Source organism: Podarcis gaigeae (assembly GCF_964106915.1).
Source record: "Podarcis gaigeae genome assembly, chromosome: 2".
Taxonomy (NCBI): domain Eukaryota; kingdom Metazoa; phylum Chordata; class Lepidosauria; order Squamata; family Lacertidae; genus Podarcis; species Podarcis gaigeae.
The window spans coordinates 119,636,503-119,662,070 of NC_139679.1; the positions used below are offsets into that span (position 1 = coordinate 119,636,503).

At 43.6% G+C, this 25,568-nt stretch overlaps 2 protein-coding genes across 2 annotated transcripts; both read left to right on the forward strand.

The window, feature by feature from the left end:
- Positions 1-3,506: 3,506 nt before the first annotated feature.
- On the forward strand, positions 3,507-12,238 carry LOC310835892 (vomeronasal type-2 receptor 26-like; the record flags this gene model as incomplete). The annotated part of the gene is made up of 5 exons (XM_083720866.1): positions 3,507-3,668; positions 7,646-8,446; positions 9,388-9,618; positions 10,614-10,740; positions 11,340-12,238. The coding sequence occupies 5 exons, from the start codon at positions 3,507-3,509 to the stop codon at positions 12,236-12,238; spliced, it is 2,220 nt and encodes a 739-aa protein (XP_083576992.1).
- A 2,692-nt stretch (positions 12,239-14,930) lies between these two features.
- On the forward strand, positions 14,931-25,568 carry LOC310837273 (vomeronasal type-2 receptor 26-like; the record flags this gene model as incomplete). Its single annotated transcript, XM_083723562.1, has 6 exons — positions 14,931-15,758; positions 17,287-17,578; positions 17,999-18,811; positions 19,231-19,458; positions 22,175-22,301; positions 24,670-25,568. The coding sequence occupies exons 1-6, from the start codon at positions 15,544-15,546 to the stop codon at positions 25,566-25,568; spliced, it is 2,574 nt and encodes an 857-aa protein (XP_083579688.1). The 5' UTR covers positions 14,931-15,543.

Consider the following 25,568-nt stretch of genomic DNA (forward strand, 5'->3'; position numbering starts at 1 on the left):
ACAGCCCTTTGACACGCTGCTCCCAGGATCCTTTGGGGGAAGCCCATGTGCTTTAATTGGCTGGTGTGGGTGTGACCTACCTCTCCTCTCCCAAGGAAAGAAGCAGCTGGGGGTGGGCATAAATAGAAGTGTGTAAAACAGTGCACAGGAACCCATGGCCCTTGATATGTTTCAGGACTCTCCAACTCCCGTCAGTCGCAGCCAATGAACCTGGATGATAAGGTGTAGGAGAGGCATTGGGGTCCCTTCCAACCCCACAAGTCCATGGTTCACAAAGGGGCAACAACCCTGATTGAGCTGGCAGAGGTGGTCTCTGGCATGGTTTTGTAGGAACATAGTCATTCTGAGTTTGCCACGGAGCCCAGTTGAGAGTCCATGGCTTCCATGGCAATCATTGGGCTTACTCAAATTGTCCTTATACCAGGCACAGCACAATTGGAAGGGCACAACCTTAAATTCAAGATTGGGTTGTTGGAATGCACTCTATCTAGGTCTTTATTGAGATATTTAGTAATCCACTGAGTAGGTCTATTTACAATTGTGTAGTAACATGTTTAGACAAATCTATGGAGGGGGGAGGATGCAGGTGGCGCTGTGGGTTAAAGCCTCAGCGCCTAGGACTTGCCGATCGAAAGGTCGGCGGTTCAAATCCCTGCGGCGGGGTGCGCTCCCACTGCTCGGTCCCAGCGCCTGCCAACCTAGCAGTTCGAAAGCACCTCCGGGTGCAAGCAGATAAATAGGGACCGCTTACCAGCGGGAAGGTAAACGGCGTTTCCGTGTGCTGCGCTGGCTCGCCAGAGCAGCGATGTCACGCTGGCCACGTGACCCGGATGTGTCTCCGGACAGCGCTGGCCCCTGGCCTCTTAAGTGAGATGGGCGCACAACCCCAGAGTCTGCCAAGACTGGCCCGTACGGGCAGGGGTACCTTTACCTTATGGAGGGGGGAAAGGCTACCCAAGGCTATTGCCTTCAAGGATATGTTATCCCCCCTCTGCTGAAGGTAGGAGGCCCCTGTGCAATGGGTTTTGGAAATCACATGTCGGGAAAGTTCTGCTCCACATCTCCTGCTTGTGGGCTTCCCTTTGGGGCAACTTGTTGGCCATTGTGATTATAGGATGCTGGACTTGATGGGCCTTTGGCCTGATCAGCTGCAGGGCTCTTAAGAGGCCAATAAAGATAATTCAAACTCATCTTTCTCCCTCCTTGACCCATGTCAGTCTATTCAGTAAACATGTTTTTCTCTTGCTCTGCACCTGCTCTTCTGAAGTTCCAGAGGAAACCTCTCTTCCCTTTACAATTATCTGAACCACAGCAATTTATTCTTATTATATACAGAGTCCGAGGGATCCTCACACCCCGCCCTCAAATATTGCATTTGGGAACAATAACATAAACATCACAATTAAGGGCACCCGAAGGATTATTTCTTCCACTGAAGGGTTTGATGTATAAAATATCTCATGTGCCACAGAGTCCTTGGGGCTAAGATATAGGGCAGGTGAAGGTGGGAAGCTAAGTTTGTGCAAAGCTTAATCAGAACATAGGAAGCTGCCTTTGAGATCTGTGCTATCTGCTGACTGGCAGAAGCTTTCCAGGAAGGGGACATCCTCAGCACTACCTGGAGAGGTGAGTCAGGATTGTACTTCACACCTTCTGGGGGAAAAACAGATGCTTGTCTGTTGAATCTTTGGCCCTTCCTCTCAATCCCCCTTTGAGCCTGAGGCCACGGCCAGACACTTCTCTTTATTTGTCAACTCACTGCAGCTTCTGATTTGCAAGAATGTGGGGTTTATTCTGAACAGCGGGTAGTGGGGAGAGGAATAGTCACAAGCCAAGTGCAGCCGAGAGACCCAGAATGATAACACTGTTTCTGGTGATGTCTCTCACAAACTATGGGATGCAGCAGAGGGTAAAGTGTCCACCTAGTTTGATTGGAGATACAAATTCTCCTGTGAATTTTTACCGACCAGCGGACCACCTCATTGGTGGAATCATAGCTCCAAGATTTTTTGAAAATTTGCATTTATTCAACTTTTCCAGCAACCCCTTCAACAGAATTCAGATGTAAGTATTGATGTATTGATGATATTTATTTCTGCTTCCTAGCTACTCTCCAGTTCCCTTGATGTACCTGAGCTAACCCTGTTTTCTGGCAACCCTGATAAATCATTGGCTCCTCTTTTTTGTTGTTGAGGAAACACCTCATTCAGTGGGATGCAATACAATTGGGAGATCTGGGTAGGAATATGATGTTACACAAAAGCAACAAGCGCCCTCTTTGCTTATAAACCTATAATATAAGGTTTATAATGCCGTGGGTCTATCCTGGGGATCGAAACAAGAATGCCTGTTATTTTACTTTATTTATTTAAAGATTTCTTTATGATGGTTCATACATTATTTTATACAGTGGTACCTCGGCTTGAGTACTTAATTCGTTCCGGAGGTCCATTCTTAACCTGAAACTGTTCTTAACCTGAAGCATCACTTTAGCTAGTGGGGCCTGCTGCTGCTGCGCCGCCGGAGCATGATTTCTGTTCTCATCCTGAAGCAAAGTTCTTAACCCGAGGTGCTATTTCTGGGTTAGCAGAGTCCGCAACCTGAAGCATATGTAACCTGAAGTACCACTGTAATGCAATTTAAGTAACTGGCTACCAGCATGAGTCTGACCAAACTGCGGGAGGCAGTGGAAGACAGGAGTGCCCGGCGTGCTCTGGTCCAGGGGGTCACGAAGAGTCAGACATGACTAAACGACTAAACAACAGCAGTAGTTTTGATATATGCTGCTCTCTGAAGAATAACTTGTACTCTGAAGTGTAGGAAATGCTCTGGGGTGTGTTTGAATTGCAGGTCCTCTGTAGTAAACGGCGTTGGAACTAGACAATTATTTAACTCATGCACAGCAAAATCTATGCAGCTGCAGATTGTAAATGTCTACTGTGCTTTGTCACGTGCAAAGCAGCCTGTGGGCAAAATTTGGCTCCAGGACCTTTTTGTCTGGCGTCCAGCACAGCCAACACAACTAAGACTTCTTGGCTGCTCTGTGGGGCTCCTCTCCCCATTCCCCCATTAGAAATATGCAAACCATTACTTTGGAAACCTGTTTTGTGAGACATTGCCTGGGAGGTTGTTTTATACAGGGAGGGGTGGTAACCACTGGACCTAGTGGGGCGGCGGCCAAGGAACAGATGTGTTCTGGTTTTGCCTCCTTTCTCCTCCTTGCAAAGATACTGTTGACACTGATACTGGTACACCTCCGCCTTACTTTCCCCTGCCACCTGGCCTCATTTCCTATTTGCTTTGATTAACACAAAAAAGAATGTGACTTTCATTTTCACTGAATTGAGGGTAACTGTTTGACACACTATTTTTGCAGATGGGAGATGGTGAGGAGCGCACAAGTTCTGTCATTCTCCCTTGCTGTTCAGGATATCAGTAATAACCCCAGGCTCTTACCAAACATCACCCTTGGCTACAGCATGTATGATACCTCTTTTCAGGGAATAATGACTTCCGATGCCCTGATAGACCTGTTTGCTGGTGGGAAAATCAATATTCCAAACTACAGGTGTGGAAGACAGAAAAAGCTGTTGGCTGTTCTTGAAGCAGGTGAATCCGACATCTCCACACACATTGCAAGCATGTTGGGCATCTTCAAGATCCCACAGGTAAGAACTGGGTGCAGGTCCAACACACCAGGCAACATATGCCACCTAGTCAGACTGTAAGGAAAACTTAGGATAATGTAACTGATTGTATTGCTTACCTTACATTGTACACTGCTTTGAAACATTGCCTTTTATGAAGTGAAGAGCCATAGAGAAATAAATTGAGCCTGGAGCCTTTTGCTTGGTAAGTACAAGTGCTTAATGTGCACTGAAATTGGAAATGCACAATGTTTATGAACAGTGGTACCTCGGGTTACAGACGCTTCGGGTTACAGACGCTTTGAGTTACAAACTCCGGTAACCAGGAAGTGGTTGCTCCAGGTTAAGAACTTTGTCCCAGGATAAGAGTGGAAATTGCGTGACAGCGGCAGCAGGAAGCCCCATTAGCTAAAGTACACCTCAGATTAAGGACCGTTTCAGGTTAAGAACAGTCCTCTGGAATGAATTAAGTTCTTAACGCGAGGTACCACTGTATTGTATACTGTGAAGCATGGCTGGAAACCTGCAGGAAGGTTTGGGCTGGATGAGATAACTGTTAGGGGGATTTGTAGCTGGTTGACCGAGGGTCCTCTCCTGTGTTTGATGCAGTGTGGACATGGTGATCCATGCACTGGTGACCTCAAGGCTCCATTACTGCAATGCACTCTATTGGCAGCATGTAGCTCTAAAGTGTGCTCTAGCGACCCAGTCACTGAGCTCTTTGGGGGAGTCACTGTTAGTGGTTCCCAATGGCTCAGATGCAGTCTCTGTGTGTGGTTTGGGAGCTGCATGGTCAGGGGAAAAACAATGCTGTCCAGGGTTGTAAAGACTGCAGAGAGAATAATTGGGTGCCCTCTTCCCACCTTGGATCAAATCTACGCTTCCAGGTGCCATAAGAAAGCTGCAGAGATAGCGCAGGAACATGCGCACCCCGGAAATGATCTCTTTCAGCTTCTGCCTTCTGGAAGAAGGTACAGGGTTATAAAGACTAGGACTAGCCGCCTGAGAAACAGTTTCTATCCAAATGTGATTTTGGTTTTAAACGCAGTGTAAGGTAGTCTCTATGGGAGTATATTGTATTTAATTATGGGGTATCAGAGTTTTTAGGGGGTTAACCAGGCTGGGATAGCTGGGATAGCAGACTTGTTGGTTTTTGAATGTCTGATGTAGATTTTTTCAATTTCATTGTTTTGTATGGGACAATGACAATAAAGATTATCGTATCCAACAGAAGCCATGTGTTCAGCATTTATATCTGCACCAAACATGGTGAGGCATGTAAATAAAAGAGAGAAAAAGAAGAAGGAAAACCGAACTCGTGTAGAAGGGAAAATAAAGGGGAAAGGGAAAAAAACCAGAACTGTATATTTTACAAAGTTGTTAAAGCCCTGGTGCTTTACCATCTGCCATATTTGTGATTGTTTTCTAATCTCGGCTTCTGATATTGGAGACATCAATACTTTTTTGTGTGTGTATTCTAGCCTTGGTAGTTTTATTTTTTGGATCCTGCCCTCCCCATAAACTCTTCTGGTACCTCTTTTCAGGAAGTGGTTGTTAATCACGGTTGGAGATGTATGCACTTCATGAGATTATTGAGTTTTCTTTCTTTTGCATAAGTCACTTCACAAGAATCTTAGCTGCCCTTTCACCTGCCTCTCAATACTTTTGTCCTGTACACATATGCATGAATTCAACTTATTGGGACAATATATTACTTAGATCAAATTTCTTTTTTCATTTCTTACTATACAATTCATCAGTTGGCTTATTAACTATTAATGTCTATAAGTCATTTAATACCTCTTTCAATTTTTTCTTACTATTTTCAAGGTTGTCTTTTAAAAAAGTGATAAGTATGTGTAATGGTTCTAGGGGTTGCTCGTGCGTAAGTTGTCGCCACACCTGGCTGGGTTACCTGGGTGAACCCTTTCTGTCCGGACAGCCACCCATCCGTGGCTGTCTCAATCGCTGGCAGAATCCGTCAGTGGGCGTTTCTTGAACTTCTTCCAGCAAAGAAGTTCTTTGACGCCGAGTCTCCTCCTACTCTCCCTGCGCGGAAGCCTTCTGCGCAGGGTGGGTGTGGGCAGCGGAGGACCCGTGCTCTCCCCGCTGGTCTCCGGCGAGGAGTCATGGAGCCACCTCGCCGATTCCCCCATCTGCCCCCCTTCTCCACTGGTGCTACGCTGAATTCCTTCCCCAGAAGATGGGCTGCTTCTCTCCCTCCTGGGACGCTCTCCAGAACCCCTCTGGAGCCCTCCCTCTCCCTCTGGCTCCGATGGCAGTTCCCTGACAGTATGCTATAATTCGACCTCTAATAAAAGCTTTATACGCTTCCCATTCATATATCCTAGCGGTCAAAGTCTCAGTATTTATATCAAAGAGTTGTTCAGTCTTGGTCTTCATTTGTTTTACAAACTGGTCATCATTAAGTAGTGAGATGTTAAAATACCAGTTTCTTGGTATCTTGGTATCTTGGTATCTTAGCTGTATTATATCCAAGCTAATTGCATGGTGATAAGATACACAACATACACCAATCTCACAATCTTGAATTTGATAGTATAAGGACACTGATATTAAGAATTTTTTTGTACTTGACTATAAAATGTAAATTGCCTTTCCTCAAACGCCAAGGGTCAACCAAATTCAGCTTTTGCATGTACTTTTTGAGAGTGTCTCTAACTAATGAATCCTCCCCCTCCCCGTGGAGGTGTGTTTCTGTCCAGGTTGGGATTAATTATTTCATTGAAATCACCTTCTACTATAAGTTTATTATATGTACTTTGACTCAGGTGACTAAAACATTGATAAAACATATCTAGGGAATCTACATGTCCCATATATATCGATCAACATTATTACCTTTTCAGCAATTTTCATACCCAAAATTAAATAGCGTCCATTTTCATCACTAATAACTTGTTCTGCATCCACCCTCAATCCTTTTCGTATCAAGATAAAAAGGCCTCCTGTATTGGAAGCATAATTTGTAGTATATACCTCTCCTACTCAATCCTTCATTAACACATTTTGGTCTTGTTCCAACAAATGTGTCTCTTATAAATAAAATCTTTAAATACTGATATTGCTTAAGTATTGGAAAATTACTTGCTGTTTTTTGGAGTCTGTCAGCCCTTTTACATTTAAACTAACTAACTTCATATTGTATTATTAATTTCCTCTTGGCCCCTCTTATCTTGGTCATAAATCCAATATTCATTGCTACAAGGTTTCTTGTATATGCATATAGGTATATATATATATATATATATATATATATATATATATATATATATATAAAACCTGGCATTCATACACCTCAAATACCCTACACATATCTCTCTCTATATTTGGGATTTATGGACCCAATGTTATCAAACAATAGCATTGTGGACCCAATATTATCAAACTCCTTTCCAGTTGAGGATTGGCAGGCCACTTCACTACTGACTTTCTGGGGCCGACTAAAGTATTTTATAATTTTATTTTATTTCATTTTATTTTATTTCAGCAGGCAATTTAATTGAAGTTTGATTTGAAAATTTTGCCTTCTTGATTTTTTTGTAAAGTGGTACCTCGGGTTAAGTACTTAATTCATTCCGGAGGTCCGTTCTTAACCTGAAACTGTTCTTAACCTGAAGCACCACTTTAGCTAATGGGGCCTCCTGCTGCCGCCACACCGCCGAAGCATGATTTCTGTTCTTCTCCTGAAGCAAAGTTTTTAACCTGAAGCACTATTTCTGGGTTAGTAGAGTCTGTAACCTGAAGCGTATGTAACCTGAAGAACATGTAACCCAAGGTACCACTGTATTGCATCTTTCGAAACTGCTTAGAGACTGTTGCAGTTAAGCAGCAGAAAAACTGCTTTAATTTTTTTATTAAAAAACACACACTTATGAGGTTTGCCCTAATTAAATTGACCATCACCTTTCACATAGAAGTATCCAATCTTAGTCTTAAAAAATCAAACCACCAGTCTCTTTTTCTTTCCTCACCAGCTCAGTTATGGCTTTGTTCTTAATGATAAAGCCCAGTTCCCTTTTGTCTACTGGATGACTCCAAAGCAAGACACTCAGTACCAGGGGGTGGTCCAACTCCTCCTGCATTTCCGGTGGACGTGGGTCGGCCTCTTTGCTCCAGACAATGACAACGGAGAAAGGTCCCTGAGTACCTTGACGCCTCTGATGATCAAAGAGGAAATTTGCATTGCCTTCACCGAAAGAGTAGAACATAAAACTTGGCTCTGGATACCCCATGAACTACCTGCCATGTGGAGAGAAGTCAATGTATTTGTTTACACTGCAGACTCTCAATATGGACTTTATATAATCATAGAGGTGGAATCCTTATTTCAAAGGGTACAAAGCGGGGGGAAAGTCTGGATAACCACAGGTCTTCAGAACAAATTCTCATTATGTAACATTGAGTGCTTCCCGTATGTGCATGGCTCTTTGTCCTTTGTAATGAAGACTAGAAAAGGGACGGAAAAGGACAACAATGAGCCAATGTCCCCATCTAGTTCTAGCTGCATGGTAAATGTATATAACTGTTCATATTCAAAGCATGCCTTGTCTCTGAGGGGCTTAACAAAATGCAGGGAGAAGGAGGATCTGCAGTTACTGCCCCAGGGAGAGGTGGAAAGAATCCAGTCGCAAGACAACTACATCAATTACTTGAATATCCAAGTTGTGGCTCAGGCTTTAAATGCAGCATATTCATCCAGATCAAAGCGGATTTCGATTGTGGGAGGAGGAAGAGGAGGAGGCAGGTTGGAACGTCAAAGTCTATGGTCATGGCAGGTATGTCCGTTCCCTTTTGCAAACTGCAGCTCATTGTCCCATGATGTCTGGAATCATCATGCTAGGTATCTGCCTTGCACTGAGCCAGACCATTGGTCTGCCTAGCTTAGTATTGTCTACCTTGAGTGACTAGCAGCGCTTCTCCATAGTTTTTGGAAGGGAAACTTTCCCAGCTCTGCTTAGAGATGAATTCGGGATTGAATCTCGGACCTTTTGTGTGCAAGGCAGATGCTCTACCAACTGGGCCTCTTCCCCCATCATTCTGCATTCAGAGTCAAACATTGCAGCAATGCCTTGTATTGATTTATTTCTACAAATTTATAAGCCACCCTTCATCACTTAAGTGGGATCCCACTGTGGTTTCCATTAGAATGCAATGAACAGAAAATAGGAATGAACGAAAGAATAATTCTCCCAGGGGAGGGGCACATCAGAAATGGACATACCAGCCAATAATTTTCTAGCAGCTACTTACAGACTAAGTTCAAAGGCAACACAAGAGAGAGAGAGTGATAGAGATGTAGAGCTAGTTGGAGAATGCTCTAATACAGGAGTTATCTACCTTTTAGCAGCCTCCTACCCCGGAGGTCCCCCAATCAGTGCTGTTTTGAAAGGTCTAAACATGTAGAATCTAGATCCTGTAATAGAAAGATGACTTTATCCTTCTTAGAACTTAGTGTTTTGCCCTTAATAAAGCCATCTTGATCATTCTATCCATATTTCCCCCAACATCTTAATCAACCTTTCCTGTATGTAATAATGCGGACTTTGGTCATCCCCAAAATGCGGAAGCAGAAAGCCTAATAATCTATCACAGTCGCTCTGAGTCCAGATGAGAGATGTGCCTCATTGAAAGAAGATAAGGATGCAAAAAATTAGTGGCGACTTAACCAACATGGGTTCTCGTTCTCTCAATGGTGGAGTTTCCTCTGTCATTCCAGCTCCATCCTTTCTTGAAAGAAGTCCGCTTCTATACTAATACTTCAGCTGAAGGACAGTACTTGGATGAGGATGGGGCAGTGGCCGCTGACTTCGATATTGTGAATCTGGTGCTGTTTCCCAACAGTTCTCTTGCTAGAGTGAAGATTGGGAGAATAGAGAGACAGGGGTCCTCAAATATGAAGTTCACCATTAATCCGGAAGCAATTGTGTGGCCCAATCTATTTCAGATGGTATGAGAAATTATATCTGTCATTTTATTAACTATGGCATCTGCCACGCTCTAACAACATTTTGAATAATACATATTGTCAGGACTGCCTCTAGGTCCCAGCTCACAGAGGACCAACGCCCGGTTGATGTAATGTACAAAAGTCTTTATTGAAGTTTAGTTTCCATTTCAAACCCCAGAGCGCGCAGCCCTACGTCTAGACTCTAGATCGGCGAAGTCCCCTCTGAGTCACTATCCCTTCCGCACCAGTTCAAGATCCTAGCCCGGCTCCACCTCCTGCGCTGTTCCTTCCTCCTCTGGGTCCTTCTGCCCCCTGGGGTTTCCTCCTTCCTGGACTCTTCTGATGCTGACCCCCCTGAGTCTTTCCCTTCCTTCCGGCGGGCTTTAGGACCTGGCTCCCTATCCGGGCTCCCTGCTGTGCCGCTCGCCTGTACATTTGAATTTGGCGCGCGCGCCCAGCCGGTAACCTTCCTCCTGACCGTTTCCCCGCTCTCCGATGTGGGCGTGGTCAAACCTGACTCATCTCCTCTCGCTGGTGGTGAGAACACTGGTCCCGATTCCTGGGACTCCCCCTCCCTACTGCGCTCTGGTGGGGAAGCTGGTCCTGATTTCCAACTGCTGCTCAGGGAGTCCCCGCTGGCCCCTTCCTCCTGGGGTTTTCCCCCTGGAGCCCCCCTTGCGCTGGCCATCGGCGCTCCCTTCTGTGAATCTTCCGATTCGCTGGAGAGGCTCGTGGAATGACTCTGGCCACTGTCACTGCCTCCACCCCACTCGGATTCCTCCTCCTCACTCTCCATTTGCTCCCCCTCCTGTGTCTCTGCTCCTGAACCCCTGACACATATGATGCTTGGACTGCAATCTTGTGCTCACTTCCCTGCAGCTAAGTCCCACTGAGATTAATGGGACCTGCTCTTGAGTAAACAGGTATAACCTTTAATCCAAAGGCACAATTGCTACTGACACTTTCTCCTTGGTGCTAAATCTCTTTATGTCTAGACGGCGCCTCGTTCAAGATGCACAGAAAGCTGTCTCCCAGGATTTGCCAAAAAGGTTCGGGAAGGGAAGCTGCCGTGCTGCTATGATTGTGCTTCCTGCTCAGAAGGGACCATCTCCACTCAGGAAGGTAGGGGAGGATATCAGAGGAAAGGACCTTTGATAGGAAGATGGGGCCAATTCCTGAGGCACTCCAAACATGATGCTAGTAATGGCACCTCATGAATGAAATACTCTCTTCAGGGAGGGCTCCCCTATTGCCAGCCTTCAATGACCCCCCCCCAGCATGCACATGTGCTCAAGCATGTAGAATTAATCTGTATTTAATGGTGGTAGCTTTCCTACAGAATTTTAATATGTGGTATTTATATAGTTGTTTTCTCATTTTGACTTCTACTACATAATCCGTACAGTTTTACAGTAGGACAGGTGAAACATCTTTCAAATCCACCCATTCATCGGTAATGATTAACTCATATGAAACCTCAAGGATTCAAGATGAGCACTGCTTAATAAGATTAAAGCATCGTGTTTTAAGAGAAGCCAGTGGGAATGAGTTGATGGATTGATTCTTTTCTGGCTGTGAATGTTTGCCTCTCTCCTTCCCTACAAAACAATCTTTCCTGATTTCTCCCAGATGCCCACCTTTCCTCAGAATTGAAACAGCATAAGACCATTGCAGGTGTGTGACTGATGTTAGGATATTGAAGTGTCTTTTCCTCTCTGCAGATGCTGATGAATGCACCAATTGTCCAGAAGATCAGCATCCAAGTGAGGACCGAGATCGATGTGTCCCCAAAGCAATCATCTTCCTGTCCTATGAGGAATATTTGGGGAGCCTCCTAGCTTCCTTTTCTCTCTTCTTATCCTTAACCACAGGCTTTGTGTTAGGAATCTTCATTAAATACAAAGAAACTCCCATAGTCAAAGCCAACAACAGGGACCTCTCCTACATCCTCCTTGTCTCCCTCCTGCTTTCCTTTTTGTCTTCCTTCCTCTTCATCGGTCGGCCAAGGAAAGGGACCTGCCTTCTCCGTCAAACAGCATTCAGCATCATCTTCTCAGTTGCTGTCTCCTCTGTGTTGGCAAAAACCATCACTGTGGTTCTGGCCTTCCTGGCCACTAAGCCGGGGAACAGGGTAAGGAGATGGCTAGGGAAGAGTCTGGCCAACTCCATTGTCATTTCCTGTTCCAGTGTCCAAGTTCTCATCTGCACCATCTGGCTGGGGGCCTCTCCTCCATTCCCAGATTTTGACATGAGCTCCCAGGCTGGAGAGATCATCCTGCAATGCAATGAAGGGTCTGTGTTCATGTTTTATGGCTCCCTCAGCTACATGGGCTTCCTGGCTGCCATCTGCTTCACGGTTGCTTTCCTAGCCAGGAAGCTACCTGGAAATTTCAATGAAGCCAAGTTGATCACCTTCAGCATGCTGGTCTTCTGCAGCGTTTGGGTCTCCTTTGTGCCCACCTACCTGAGCACAAAGGGGAAATACATGGTAGCTGTGCAGATCTTCTCTATCTTGGCCTCCAGTGCTGGACTCCTGGGCTGCATCTTCATTCCCAAGTGCTACATTATTGTACTGAGGCCTGATCTGAACATGAGAGAACATCTGACAAGAAAAAGCTAAACATGACATTTGATTCTTAGCTTGAAGGATATCATAGAATTGTAGAGTTGGAAGTCCCCATCTGAATCTTGAGTGGAACCACAGCTTTTTGTTGGTAGTGTTTTCCAGAAGGCTCCAGTAAACTCCACAAATATGTGTGTGTACATGTATCCTCATCAAAGTTCCCTTTGTTCACTTGTGATGGGCAGATAGATAATTTGCAGTAGACCTCTTAAAGTTTCTGATTCCTAATTCTTCACTAATAGCAGCTATGGAATTGCCCATTGCTGCTTGAAATCATTTCTGTACCAGGCTCTTCTGTCTTGAATTAGATTGCACATTATTCATAGCTGAATTTCCTAAGCTGCTTAAGACGTTGTCAACTGAATTGCTAAAGTGCAAAATGAACTTAGCTAAATTAGAAGAAAAGGGACATTAAACTAGCTACATGAAGGACATAGATAAAAGGTCATATGGGAACGGTGATACACATAGTTTGTGGAAAAGAAATATTTTTGACACGTGAGTGTTGACGAGGATCAAAAGTGGAAGAGTAGGAGAAAGTACATAGAAGGACATGACGGAAACGATATTAGGTAGTCAGAAATGAGATAAGTGGTCTCTGGAGAAGTAAAAGTTGTCGTTCCGGAGGTCCGTACTTAACCTGAAACTGTTCTTAACCTGAAGCGCCACTTTAGCTAATGGGGCCTCCTGCTGCCGCTGTGCCACCGGAGCCCGATTTCTGTTCTTATCCTGAAGCAGTTCTTAACCTGAAGCACCACTTTAGCTAATGGGGCCTCCTGCTGCCGCTGTGCCACCGGAGCCCGATTTCTGTTCTTATCCTGAAGCAGTTCTTAACCTGAAGCACTATTTCTGGGTTAGTAACCTGGTGTGTAACCTGAAGCATATGTAACCTGAAGCGTATGTAACCCGAGGTACCATTGTACAAGATGCATGTGATAATGGCCTCATGTAGGCCTGTCCTGGTATCTATGCTAACCAAAGGGAATGTGAACAGTTTGACACCAGAAAGGTCTATTTCATTGGCAAAAGCAAACTGAACGCATAGAACCAAGTGCTTTTACACCAAGAGCTTGTCTCCTCTTCAGAAGTAACTGAATCTGGACAAAATACGTCCCTCTGGAAATGTTTTTCCTGCTTTGTATGTTTCGATCTCTGTTTCTCTTATTTTCCGATTCCCCCTCCCCCACTGTATTAGGAACTCTGATTCTTGAAATAAAATAGCATTTTATTACCTATTTCTGGGGTCTTCCTGTATGGTCTTAATAGCTGGCAAACCCCTCACCAGTACAGAATCTGTATGGCTGGATCTAGACACATCAAAGAGCTATTCAGTTAAATGTGTTGTAAACTTCATACAGGGAAATCCTGTTGGCGAATGATGGGACCCCACAGCGCCATCTGGTGTCACAGTGTTATAATGCATATAAAGCACCTTATCTTTACGAACATAGCTGAGTCCTATGATAGTGGGAAGGAGATTCCTGAAGCCAGACATCTCAGTTTGATTAATTCTTATTATTTATTAAATTTCTATAATGCCCATCGGCCATAGATGTCAGGGTGGTTCACAATATAAAAATACAATGTAAAAAAGACAAAAGACATAATAAAGATAAGAACAAAAACTAGCCAATAATCCCTCCACTCAGAAGACATTTCAAAGGGCATTAGATGTCAACCAGCCAAAGGCCTGGTTAAAAAGGAACGTTTCACTTGGCACCTAAAGGTGTACAATGAAGGTACCAGCCGAACCTCCCTGGAGAGCATTCCACAAATTGTGTCCTTGAGTTATTCCCCTGGAATCTTTGTGAATCCTCTAAGCCCCTCACCCTTGTCCACTCGGTTATGAGGTAGTGAGGGCGATCGCCTTTTAATCCCTTGAAAATAACATGGAACTGAAGAAGGAGGTTGGAAAAAATGATGCTCTTTCCCACTTCCTCTTACAGCTTCGGATTATAAAATACCCAGTTGTTTTTAGGGGCCTAAAAAGGTTGGTAGACCCTGATTAAGGAATGAAGACTGTAAAAGTGGGACTTAATAGAGATGCATAAAATCACGGAGGAAGAGGAAAAGGATAGGTTTTTCCTGAAAAATTATTACTCAAAGAGGCATCTACGGAAGAATCCACTCGGAGAATCTAGATAGAAAATGGGAAGCAATTTTTTGGATACTGTAGCCCAATGGAGAAATTCACTGACACAGGAAAGAGTGAAGCAGTTTGCATGCACGGGACACCGGTGGCACTGTGGGTTATACCACAGAGCCTAGGACTTGCCGATCAGAAGGTCGGCGGTTCGAATCCCAGCGACCGGGTGAGCTCCCGTTGCTTGATCCCTGCTTCTGCCAACCTAGCAGTTCGAAAGCATGTCAATGTGCAAGTAGATAAATATGTACCGCTCTGGCAGGAAGGTAAATGGCATTTCCATGCACTGCTCTGGTTCACCAGAAGCGGCTTAGTCATGCTGGCCACATGACCCGGAAGCTGTAACCCAGCTCCCTAGGCCAATAAGGCTAGATGAGCGCCGCAACCCAGAGTCGGCCACGACTGGACCTAATGGTCAGGGGTCCCTTTACCTTTACCTATTCATGCACACAAAAGCTCATACCAATAACAAACTTAGTTGGTCTCTAAGGTGCTTAAACTTAGTTGGTCTCTAAGGTGTTTCAGCTGCTAACTGAGACACTTTTAAAAGACACATCACTTCCAGAATCAGAGGCTGCATATCTCTGAATGTCATTTGCAGGGATCAACTCTATTGCCATCAGCTTGGGGGGATCCCAGAAATGTCTGATTGGCCACTGGGTGCAACAGGATACTGGATTGGATTAAGCTTTGAACTGAACCAGCAGCAGGACTCTTCTAATGCTCTTGTCAGCAGCAAAGTTCATGCCAAACTCTCACTCACCACGTGACCCATGTCAAACTTTGGAGCAGCAACTTTGTTTCCTCCCAAACATGTTTATCTCTAACTCTGCACCTGCCCCTCAAGCCACACAGAGACTTCAGGTTGTTGCAGAGATGAACTTCCTTCCCCTTATAATTATCAACATCATAGTGATTTATTCTGCCTTGTTCCTGAGGGAAAAGTTGATGCACAGAAGATCACCTGTGTCAGAGACAGACTGAGTCATGATTGAGAGTAAGGGGGGTGGGATACATCTGTGTGAGGTTTAATGGCTCTGAAGGTATAGCTGAGCACTACCCATATTGGATAAATAAGAGTTTTTTTTGGCTTTTTCTGATGTAGCTGGCTATGGGGGAGAGAGGAACACTCGCAAGAGAGTTGTAGCAGTCAGTCAGAATGAGATCCCAGATGCTGATGCTACTCATTTTGCTTGAATCCTGCAGAAACCTGAAGGCAAAATGCCCCTTGAATCCGATCCGGGAAGGAATCAAAGCACAGAATTATTTAAAGACTGGCGACTTTCTCATTGGTGGGATAATAACTCCAAATATGTTTAATCTACAACTTCCATACAACTTTTCAGAGCCCCCATTGACCAGGTTTAAAGAAGAGTAAGTAATTATATGCAGAAGGACGTCACGTTTTTCTACTGCACCCCAATGGCTCCTGTTAACTAGGGAAATAGTCTCCATTTTAGGGGTGAGGGTTTCATGGTCTTCCAGATGTTGCAGGACTGCAGCTCCCATCACCCCTGATCACTGGCCATGCTGGCAGGGGCTGAAGGGAACTAGAGTTTCGCAGCAGCTAGTGGGTTCCATGTTCCCAGACGTGCTCTATTTTTACCTTTTGTGCTGCTGTGTTGCTTGCTGAAGAACACAAGTGTATAAATGAGCCTGATCAGGCATCAAAATGATTCACTGAATGATCACACCCGTATTCGTGAGATGAGTGGGACACTGGAGAAAATCCTACTTTGTGTTCCTGGTATGCAGGTGTATGGGAAATAGCACTTTCTGAACACTTGACTCAATGCAGCAGAGTTTTCAATGGACACGTAAATGAAGCCAATTTTTTAAGCATGTGGTTGTTCTTTACAGATCACATTAAGAAGCCAGCACAATTATTGCAACCCCCTATTACACATCTATCTCTATGGAGAGGACTAATTAACCAGTGAGCCTATTATGTATGTACCTTAAGGTTACTTCCAATAACATATACTCTAAGTGTTGTGTTTGCTGTTCTTGTTAAGTTTATAGTGTTACTGTTGAAAACCAAAACAAAACATATTGAAACAAACAAAACAGAGGTCTTTTGTGATGATATTTGGGAGGACATTTGATTCCATCCCTTCCCTGTCTGAAATAACCTCCCAGAAGATATCAGCAGAATTAGTGTCTGCGACTGCCATTGCAATGAGATTGAACAGTTCCCACAGGGAGAAATATGAGTGACCATGAAACTATCCTCTTGGATGAATTGCTAGTTTAAGTGGACATTATCTGTTAGTTTAAGTAAACTGAAGAAAATATATCCTTCTGATTGTTTGTTTTGCTGAAAGACTGGTTGAAACTGACCTTTCTTAAATAAAAGACCAATCCTAATCATGCCTATTGAAAATAAGCCATACTAATCAAAAAGAGATTCTAAAGAGACTTAGCTCTCCATTTCAGTTGGCTCTTTATGCAACTCCTTTGAAGCAGCCAATACTAGCCTTAGGAGCCATGGCCCCATATTTCTCACACATTCGGAAAGAAGAATCTTTTCTTCATTTTCCTTCTTTGAAGATGTGCGCTTCTCCTCTTGAGAAATCCTTATATTTTAATTCTTAGGTGGCAAATGGATTTTCATCTTGTAAGAAGGATATGTCTCTTCTCACCCTTCAAACAAACATACATCCTAGAGTCCCCATGTTGCAACAAGTGAAAATCCAGACCAAAAAGATTTATTGGCAATGTTTCTGAGTTGTTTTAAGGGAAATTCCAGTGATTTCCACCCACACACTGTTTCCAACTGCTGTCTTCATGCTATGTGTGTATGGCAGCCCTAATGCAGACCATGATTTAGGGAATCAAATACTATTTATTTTCATTAAGTGGTGAATGGTTTGACACATTTTATTTGATTGATTTCTTACAGATTGTCATTTAGGTTGTTCTGGCACATCTTGTCCTTCTTGTTCACCATCCAAGAGATCAACCGGGATCCCAGGCTCTTACCCAACATCACTCTGGGCTACAGCCTCTATGAGAACTATTACAATGCAAGGATCACTTCTGATGCCATGCTAGACCTGCTTGCAGGTGGGGAAAGCAATATTCCAAACTATCGCTGTGGAAAATGGAATCATATATTGGCTGTTCTTGAAGGAGCCAATTCCATCATCTCCAAAGTGATTTCAACCACGGCAGGCATGTACAAAATCCCACAGGTATGAAGGGTGGGGCATGGAGGGACACAAAAGAGGTTCAGCAGCAAAATCAATTCTCATTATCGTCAGCAGAGTCAAAAAGAGGCATCAAAGAGGGAGAAAATCCTGAGCTATGTTAAGCTAGATAGCTCAGTTGGTTAGAGTGTGGTGCTGCCAATGTCAAGGTTGCAGGCTTGATCCCCGTATGGGACAGCTGCATTGCAGGGGGAGGAGGACAAGATGAACCTCAGGGTAGCTTCCAACTCTACAATCCTATTATTTTTCAACACAGAGACTTTGCTAGTGTTGCAGCCTCCCAAAGTTTCCAAATATAACTATCAGCCCCCGCCAGCACAATATTTGTTAGGTATTAAATATTTCAGGCTAATCCTGTACTTTGCTCTGAAAATGAAACACTATATTTTTTCTTCCCCACTTCAGATCAGTTATGGCTTTGTACCTGGGGTTGTTGATGAGAACACCAACGTCCCTTTTGTCTACCGTACGGTCCCCAGTGAAGAAGTTCAGTACCTGGGGATTGTAAAGATGCTCCAGCATTTCGGATGGACATGGATCGGCCTCTTTGCTCCAGACAGTGAGAATGGAGAAAGGTTCTTGAGTGCCTTGACATCTCTGATGGCCAGCAATGGAATTTGTGTTGCCTTTTCAGTAACAATACCAGAAAATAATGAACCTAAGATGTTCACACAAAGTGGATTAATTGCCCTACGGAGACAGACCAGTGTATTCCTTTACTATGTAAACAGTCATACAGCACTGCGTATCCTCATGACACTAGAAGAAGTACTTTGGAAACAAGAACTTGGGTCAAAAGTATGGCTCACAACAGCTTTTCAAGACATTGACATGTATTTGCTTTATGGTCCCAAGTCCTTGAAGTATATCCATGGTTCATTCTCCTTTGTAATGAAGACCAAAATAAGGAGCAAACGTGACTGCTGTAAATCAGAGTCCCATCTTTTTAATCTGTTTCAGCAAAAAGCATTTAGTTGTTCATACTCAAAGCACGTCCTCGCTGTTTCAGGTTGGACAAGATGCAGAGATGTGGAGAATACGGAGGTGCCGTCTGAAGAGGAGCTGCAGACTGTTCTGTCTCAAGACAGCCACAGAACATACTTCAGTGTCCAAATCATGGCACATGCTTTAAATGTTGCCTGTTCATCTAGATCAAAGCAGATGTTGATGGCGGGTGGAGGAGACCAGTTGGCATGTCAAAGGCTACAGCCATGGCAGGTATTTCCTTTCCCTTTCTAGAAATCAAAGTTCTTTCTACCAACTCTGCAATAATCATTCTCATTGATTTAGACACGAATGCAATATCAAGGTGGTCTACTGCAATAAAAAGCCTAAGACCATATAATAAAAGCATAAGAAGTGAAAACAAGTTAAAAGCAGACGTCCCTCCACCTGGAGGGTGTCTGTTTAGTCTTGCCAGTAGGATAAGTTGTGGCACAACAAGAGTTTTGACTTCCAAGGAAGCAGGGATGAGGCATCTAAAATGCTTTCTAAGTTCTGGTGTTCAGTCCTCCGTAAATGCCAACGAGGCCAGGTATGCCAGGATTTGGGAGCTCAAAGGGAGAATGTCCAAAATGCTCAAAGGGATGAGATGTCCAAAATGCTTTGAAATGCTGGTGTTTCCCCTGTCATTCCAGCTTCACCCTTTCTTAAGAGAAACCCGGTTGTTGAACACTTCCATGGGCGGACTGTATTTGGGTGAGAATGGGGAGCTGCCAATCATGTTTGATATTGAGAATTGGGCGGTACTTCCCAATGAGTCTTGTGTTAGAGTGAAAATTGGGAGTATAGAGAGAGAGGCATCCACTGACTTCAAGCTCGCCATTAACCCAGAAGCTATTGTGTGGCCCAAGTGGTTCAACCAGGTAAGAGCCCCTTTATTCCACATGATACGCATGAAGATCTAGTAATCTGTCGAATTCCCAAGAGGAATTCAGGTATAATCTTTTGGAAGTTTGTCTGATGCTTTCATTATAATTAATTAAGTAAATTATTAAATGTGTATAATGCTCTTCATGTGCAGATACACACACACATGTAAGTATGTATGTATGTATGTATGTATGTATGTTTGTATGTATGTAATTTTTTCATATATTGTGGGAGCCTTTTTTGTGGAACCTGCTTGAGCTGCACAATATGGTCCATAGTAAATCCAGCAACAGATAAATTCCTGTGGTCCCCGCCTTCCCTGGATGCCCTAAGCACGTGCTTATTCTGCTTAATGGCTAATCCAGCCCGGCCCTGCGAGATCTCATGAGAACATCGCAGAGCCCACGCAAGAGCATCCTGGAGCCCAGGGAGCAAAAGAGAGAGCTTGGGAGTGAGGCCTGCTTGGCATGCCAGCTCCGGAAGGTCAGGGTGGTTGTGCAGGAGCCGTTCCAAGGGGCTCATTCGAGTACAGTGGAATTTTGGTTCTTGAACTTAATCTATTCCAGAAGTCGGCGCAGCTCCCCAAACTGTTTGAAAACCAAGGAACTGCTTCCAATTAGCTGCGGGAGCTTCATGCACTCAACTGAAAGCCGCGTTGGACGTTTGGCTTCTGAAAAATGTTCCGGGTTTGCAGCATTTAGTAGCTAATTTGTTTGGGAGCCAAGCCATTCAGGAACCAAGTTACCACTGTATATACATTTTTGCATTTACTACTCCTTCCCCGGAATGTAACCCCTGCATAAGATGTGATCATACTCTATGTTTAAATACTGCTCTTCATCAGAGTGTTTTATTGCTGCTGTTCTGGGATGGGATTTTTCTTTTCTTTTCTTTTCTTTCTGCATCTTTTGCCCTGTGCCTAGAGAACTTGTTGGGTTGTTTCCAAACTCTATGAATCAACTCCATTGACACAAATACTCGTTGCAAACAAATACTTCCCCTGTATGTGCCTTCTTTTTTATTATTATTAGACTGTGCCTCAGTCCAGTAGTTCAAAGACCTATGTATTAATACTTTTTTCAGTACATTTCCGAGCACAATTCAAAGTGTCGGTGCTGACCTGTAAAGCCCTAAACCGCATCAGCCCAATATATCTGAAGGTGCATCTCCACCCCCATCGTTCAGCCCAGACACTGAGGTCCAGCTCCGAGGGCCTTCTGGCGGTTCCCTCCCTGCAAGAAGTGAGGTTACAGGGAACCAGGCAGAGCGCCTTCTCGATAGTGGTGCCTGCCCTGTGGTACGCCCTCCTATCAGATGTCAAGGAAATAAACAACTACCTGACTTTTATAAGACATCTGAAGGTAGCCATGTTCAGGGAAGTTCTTAATAATTGATGTTGTAATGTATTCCTAATCTTTTGTGGGCAGCCTCCCAGAGTGGCTGTGCAAACCCAGCCAGATGGGTGGGGTAAAAATAAATTGTTATTGTTATTGTTATTATTTAAAAAGCAAACACAGCAGGGAGGCTTCCATTCTACATAATAATAATAATAGTAATAATAATTTATTATTTGTACCTCGCCCATCTAGCTGGGCCTCCCCAGCCACTCTGGGAGGCTTCCACAGAGTCCAAAAATACACTAAAATGTCACACATTAAAACCTTCCCTGAACAGAGCTGCCTTAAGATGTCTTCTGAATGTCAGGTAGTTGTTTATCGCTTTGACATCTGATGGGAGGGCGTTCCACAGGGCGGGCGCCACTCCCGAAAAGGCCCTCTGCCTGGTTCCCTGTAGCTTTGCTTCTCGCAATGAGAGAACCAGAAGGCCCCCGGCGCTGGACCTCAGTGTCCGGGCAGAACCATGGGGGTGGAGACGCTCCTTCAGGTATACTGGGCCAAGGCCATTTACATCAAGAGAAGGAGTCAACTCCTAGGAGCTGTGGGGGCTTTGGCCCCCACACTAAAATATTTGAGGGAGCTGGGGCCCCACAAAGTTGATGGGCATCAATTATGTGCTGTGACTTTTAGAAGACATCTGAAGGCAGCCCTCTTAATGATTGATGTTTTAATGTATTTCTAATCTTTTGTTGAAAGCTGCCCAGAGTGACTGGGGAAACCCAGCCAGATGGGTGGGGTATAAATAAATTATTATTCTTATTGTTTAAAAAGCAAACACAGTAGGGAGGTTTCCGTTCTACATCAAGCATACAGCCAACTCCTAGGAACTCCTACTGGCCCCCACAATAAAATATTAGAGGGGACTGCAGCCCCATAAACTTGATGGGCATCGATTACAAGAAAGAAGATTCCACCTAAACATTAGGAAGAACTTCCTGACAGTAAGAGCTGTTTGACAGTGGAATTTGCTGCCAAGGAGTGTGGTGGAGTCTCCTTCTTTGGAGGTCTTTAAGCAGAGGCTTGACAACCATATGCCAGGAGTGCTCTGATGGTGTTTCCTGCTTGGCTGGGGGTTGGACTCGATGGCCCTTGTGGTCTCTTCCATCTCTATGATTCTATGATTCTATGATTATGTGTTATGCGGCTTACTTGGGTCCCCACAATATTTTACTCAAGTTGGCACCCCTGACATCAAGGGTGCTTTCTTGTGGGACTGGAGACCCTGTTGGGTTCTTTCCAGACTCTCTGAGTTCCATATGCACAAATATTGCAGACACTTCACCTTTTATGTGCATCTTTTCTTTATGGCTAGACTGTGCCTCACGCCAGGTGTACCAAAAGGTGTCGCCCAGGATATGCCAAGGTGGTTCAAGAAGACAAGCCGGTTTGCTGCTACGCTTGTGTTCCATGTGCGGAAGGGACCATATCTACACAGGAAGGTGGGTGACGCCACAGGAGATGGAATTTGTTGGGAGAATATGAATAGGGCAACATATTAGTCAGACACATTCTGGGAAGATTCTAAAGACATATTTGGATGCAGATCCTTTCTTGATTTTTAATCCCCTTCCAGGAAGTAATTTGAAAGAAATGACTCGCAGGAAGCAATCTCTGGGATGCAAATTGGGTTCAGCCTGCCCTGCCCATAAGGCACAGCTTTGGTTATTTTATAGCAAGCCTTCTCGGATCAGACAACCAGAACCACCCTCACAAAAGTGAATTAAAAAATGTTTTTAAAATAAACGAGAAATAGTGAAAATAGCAATTCACTTAAAAGAGAGAAAGCATGATGCACAACAATAAAAAAATTAGGTGAACATTACATTACATTGCATTGTAGAACAATTAAAAATTATGGGATTTCAGCAGGAAGTTACTGGATATCCCAGACAAGGAGTTTGAGAACAGCTGTAGCAGCTTGGCTGCTTGAAAATAAAACTCCAAGGTGGTTGTCACCCATGGAAGCTAAGGCTCTGAAAAAACTCAATATGGAGGCAAATTGTCCGAAATATTGGGAAATTTTGGAACAAGAAGGAGATAGATTAAAACTGCAGAGTTTTGACAAACTAAAAAATAAGGTACAAGATTGGCTTCATTATTATCAAATAAGGGAGGTTTACAACCTGGATAAGAAAACTGGCTTTCAGGTGGAAAAATCAAAATTGGAAACAGAATTGTTAGATCCTAAAACTAAGAACTTGTCAAGAATGTATAACTTGCTGTTGAAATGGAATACACAGGATGAAATGGTTAAATCTGTTATGATCAAATGGGCACAAGATGTTGGACATAATAATATGTTGGCTGACTGGGAAAAGTTATGGACCACAGGTATGAAGTTTACGGCATGTAATGCCTTAAGAGAGAATATAATGAAAATGATTTACAGGTGGTACTTGACACCAGTCAAGCTTGGAAAAACTTATCATTTGCCCAACAATAAATGTTGGAAATGTAAAGAGGTTGAAGGTACATTCTTTCACCTTTGGTGGACATGCCCAAAGATTAAGACCTTCTGGGAGATGATATATAATGAAATGAAAAAGGTATTTAAATATACCTTCCAGAAGAAACCAGAGGCCTTTCTTTTGGGCATGGTCGGCCAATTGGTGCGAAAGGAGGATAGAACTTTTTTTATGTACGCCACAACAGCAGCAAGAATACTCATCGCAAAGTATTGGAAAATACAAGATTTACCCACCCGGGAAGAATGGCAGATGAAGCTGATGGACTATATGGAACTGGCTGAGATGACTGGCAGAATCCGAGACCAAGGGGAAGAGTTGGTGGAAGAAGAGTGGAAGAAATTTAAAGTTTATCTTCAGAAATATTGTAAAATTAAGGAATGTTAGAAAGATGTTGGGGAAAAAAATTATGTGGTTTTAGCAGAAAGGATATAAAGGATTAAGTAAAAATGAATTGGTGAAAGAGAGAAGGTAAAATTAGAATATGTTAAGATAAATTATCAGGATAAAAACAAAGTTGGAAGGATTTGCTGGAATATTTAACTGAATTAGAATACAAAAATGGGAGGCGTGAGGAAGTCAAGGAAATAAGTGAATGTAAGTAAGCGAGTTAAAGGTGTGACTTGTTTTTTATATCTGTTTTCTGTTTTTTGATGATATGTATTCTTTTCTTTTCTTTCTTTTTTTCTCTGTAACCTTTAAAATCTAAATAAAAATTTGTTTTAAAAAAAAAGAACAGCTGTAGCAGCTTGGAAGAGAGGAGTTCAAGGATATTAAAAATAAATTATAAGTTGTGTGTCCAGTTTCTCAGTTTGATCCTTTTACATGGTTTGCATGTTTTGTGGTATTTCATTCATTGTGACTTGCTGTTTTTTATTGATTATTGATTGGTAATTCTTTATTGTACATGATAAGTGTAAGCTGTTTAGCATTTGCTGATATTAGATTTTACTGTTTACTATTTCTTAGTATTATTATTGAATATTATTGAATTTTGCTTTATTTGATATGTTGTTTATTTTAAAGTTATGCTTTTATTATGACTTTTTGTGTGTGTATTACGTCTGTGATCTTTGCTGTCTATTTCGTAGTTTTTTCAGCTTGTAACCCTCCTTCTGCATAGCAATATAGAAAGGCAGTATACAAATTAAAAGCGAAATGAAATATGGAAATGAAGTAGTGTTACTGCCCAAAAACTATCGCATAAGGAAATGCACCAAAAAGCTTCCCTTTCTTACAATACATTCTCATTTTCTGATATCTCCCATATGAGTGCATTTCTCGACATGTAATAGAATATGTCTGTAAGCAAAGCCAAAGCCATTCCTTTTCTCCTCCTCAGATGCAGAGCGTTGCACCAAATGTCCAGAAGAACAATATCCAAACAAGGACCGAGATCACTGCATTCCAAGGATTATCAGCTTCCTATCATATAAAGAATATTTGGGGATTCTCCTGACTTCCTTGGCTCTCTTCCTGTCCTTAACCACAGGCTTTGTTGTCGGGATCTTCATGAAATACAAGGAAACTCCCATAGTCAAAGCCAACAACAGGGACCTCTCCTACATCCTCCTTGTCTCCCTCCTGCTGTCCTTCTTGTCCTCCTTCCTCTTCATTGGCCGTCCCAGGAAAGTCACCTGCCTCCTTCGACAAACGGCCTTCAGCACCATCTTCTCAGTTGCTGTATCTTCTTTGCTGTCCAAAACCATCATGGTGGTGCTGGCCTTCCTGGCCACAAAGCCAGGGAACAGGGTGAGGAGATGGTTAGGGAAAAGTCTGGCCAACTCCATTGTCATTTCCTGCTCAAGTGTCCAAATGGTCATTTGCATCATTTGGCTGGGCATCTCTCCCCCATTCCTAGACTCTGACAAGCATTCCCAGGCTGGAGAGATCACCCTGCAATGCAATGAAGGGTCTGTTGCCATGTTTTATGCTGCCCTGGGTTACATGGGCTTCCTGGCTGCCATCTGCTTCACGGTGGCTTTCCTGGCCAGGAAGCTGCCTGGGGCCTTCAATGAAGCCAAGCTGATCACCTTCAGCATGCTGGTCTTCTGCAGCGTTTGGGTCTCCTTTGTGCCCACCTACCTGAGCACAAAGGGGAAATACATGGTGGCCGTGCAGATCTTCTCTATCTTGGCTTCTAGTGCTGGGCTTCTGGGCTGCATCTTCATTCCCAAATGCTACATTATTGTTCTGAGGCCTGATCTGAACACAAAGGAACACCTGGCCACAAAAAACTAA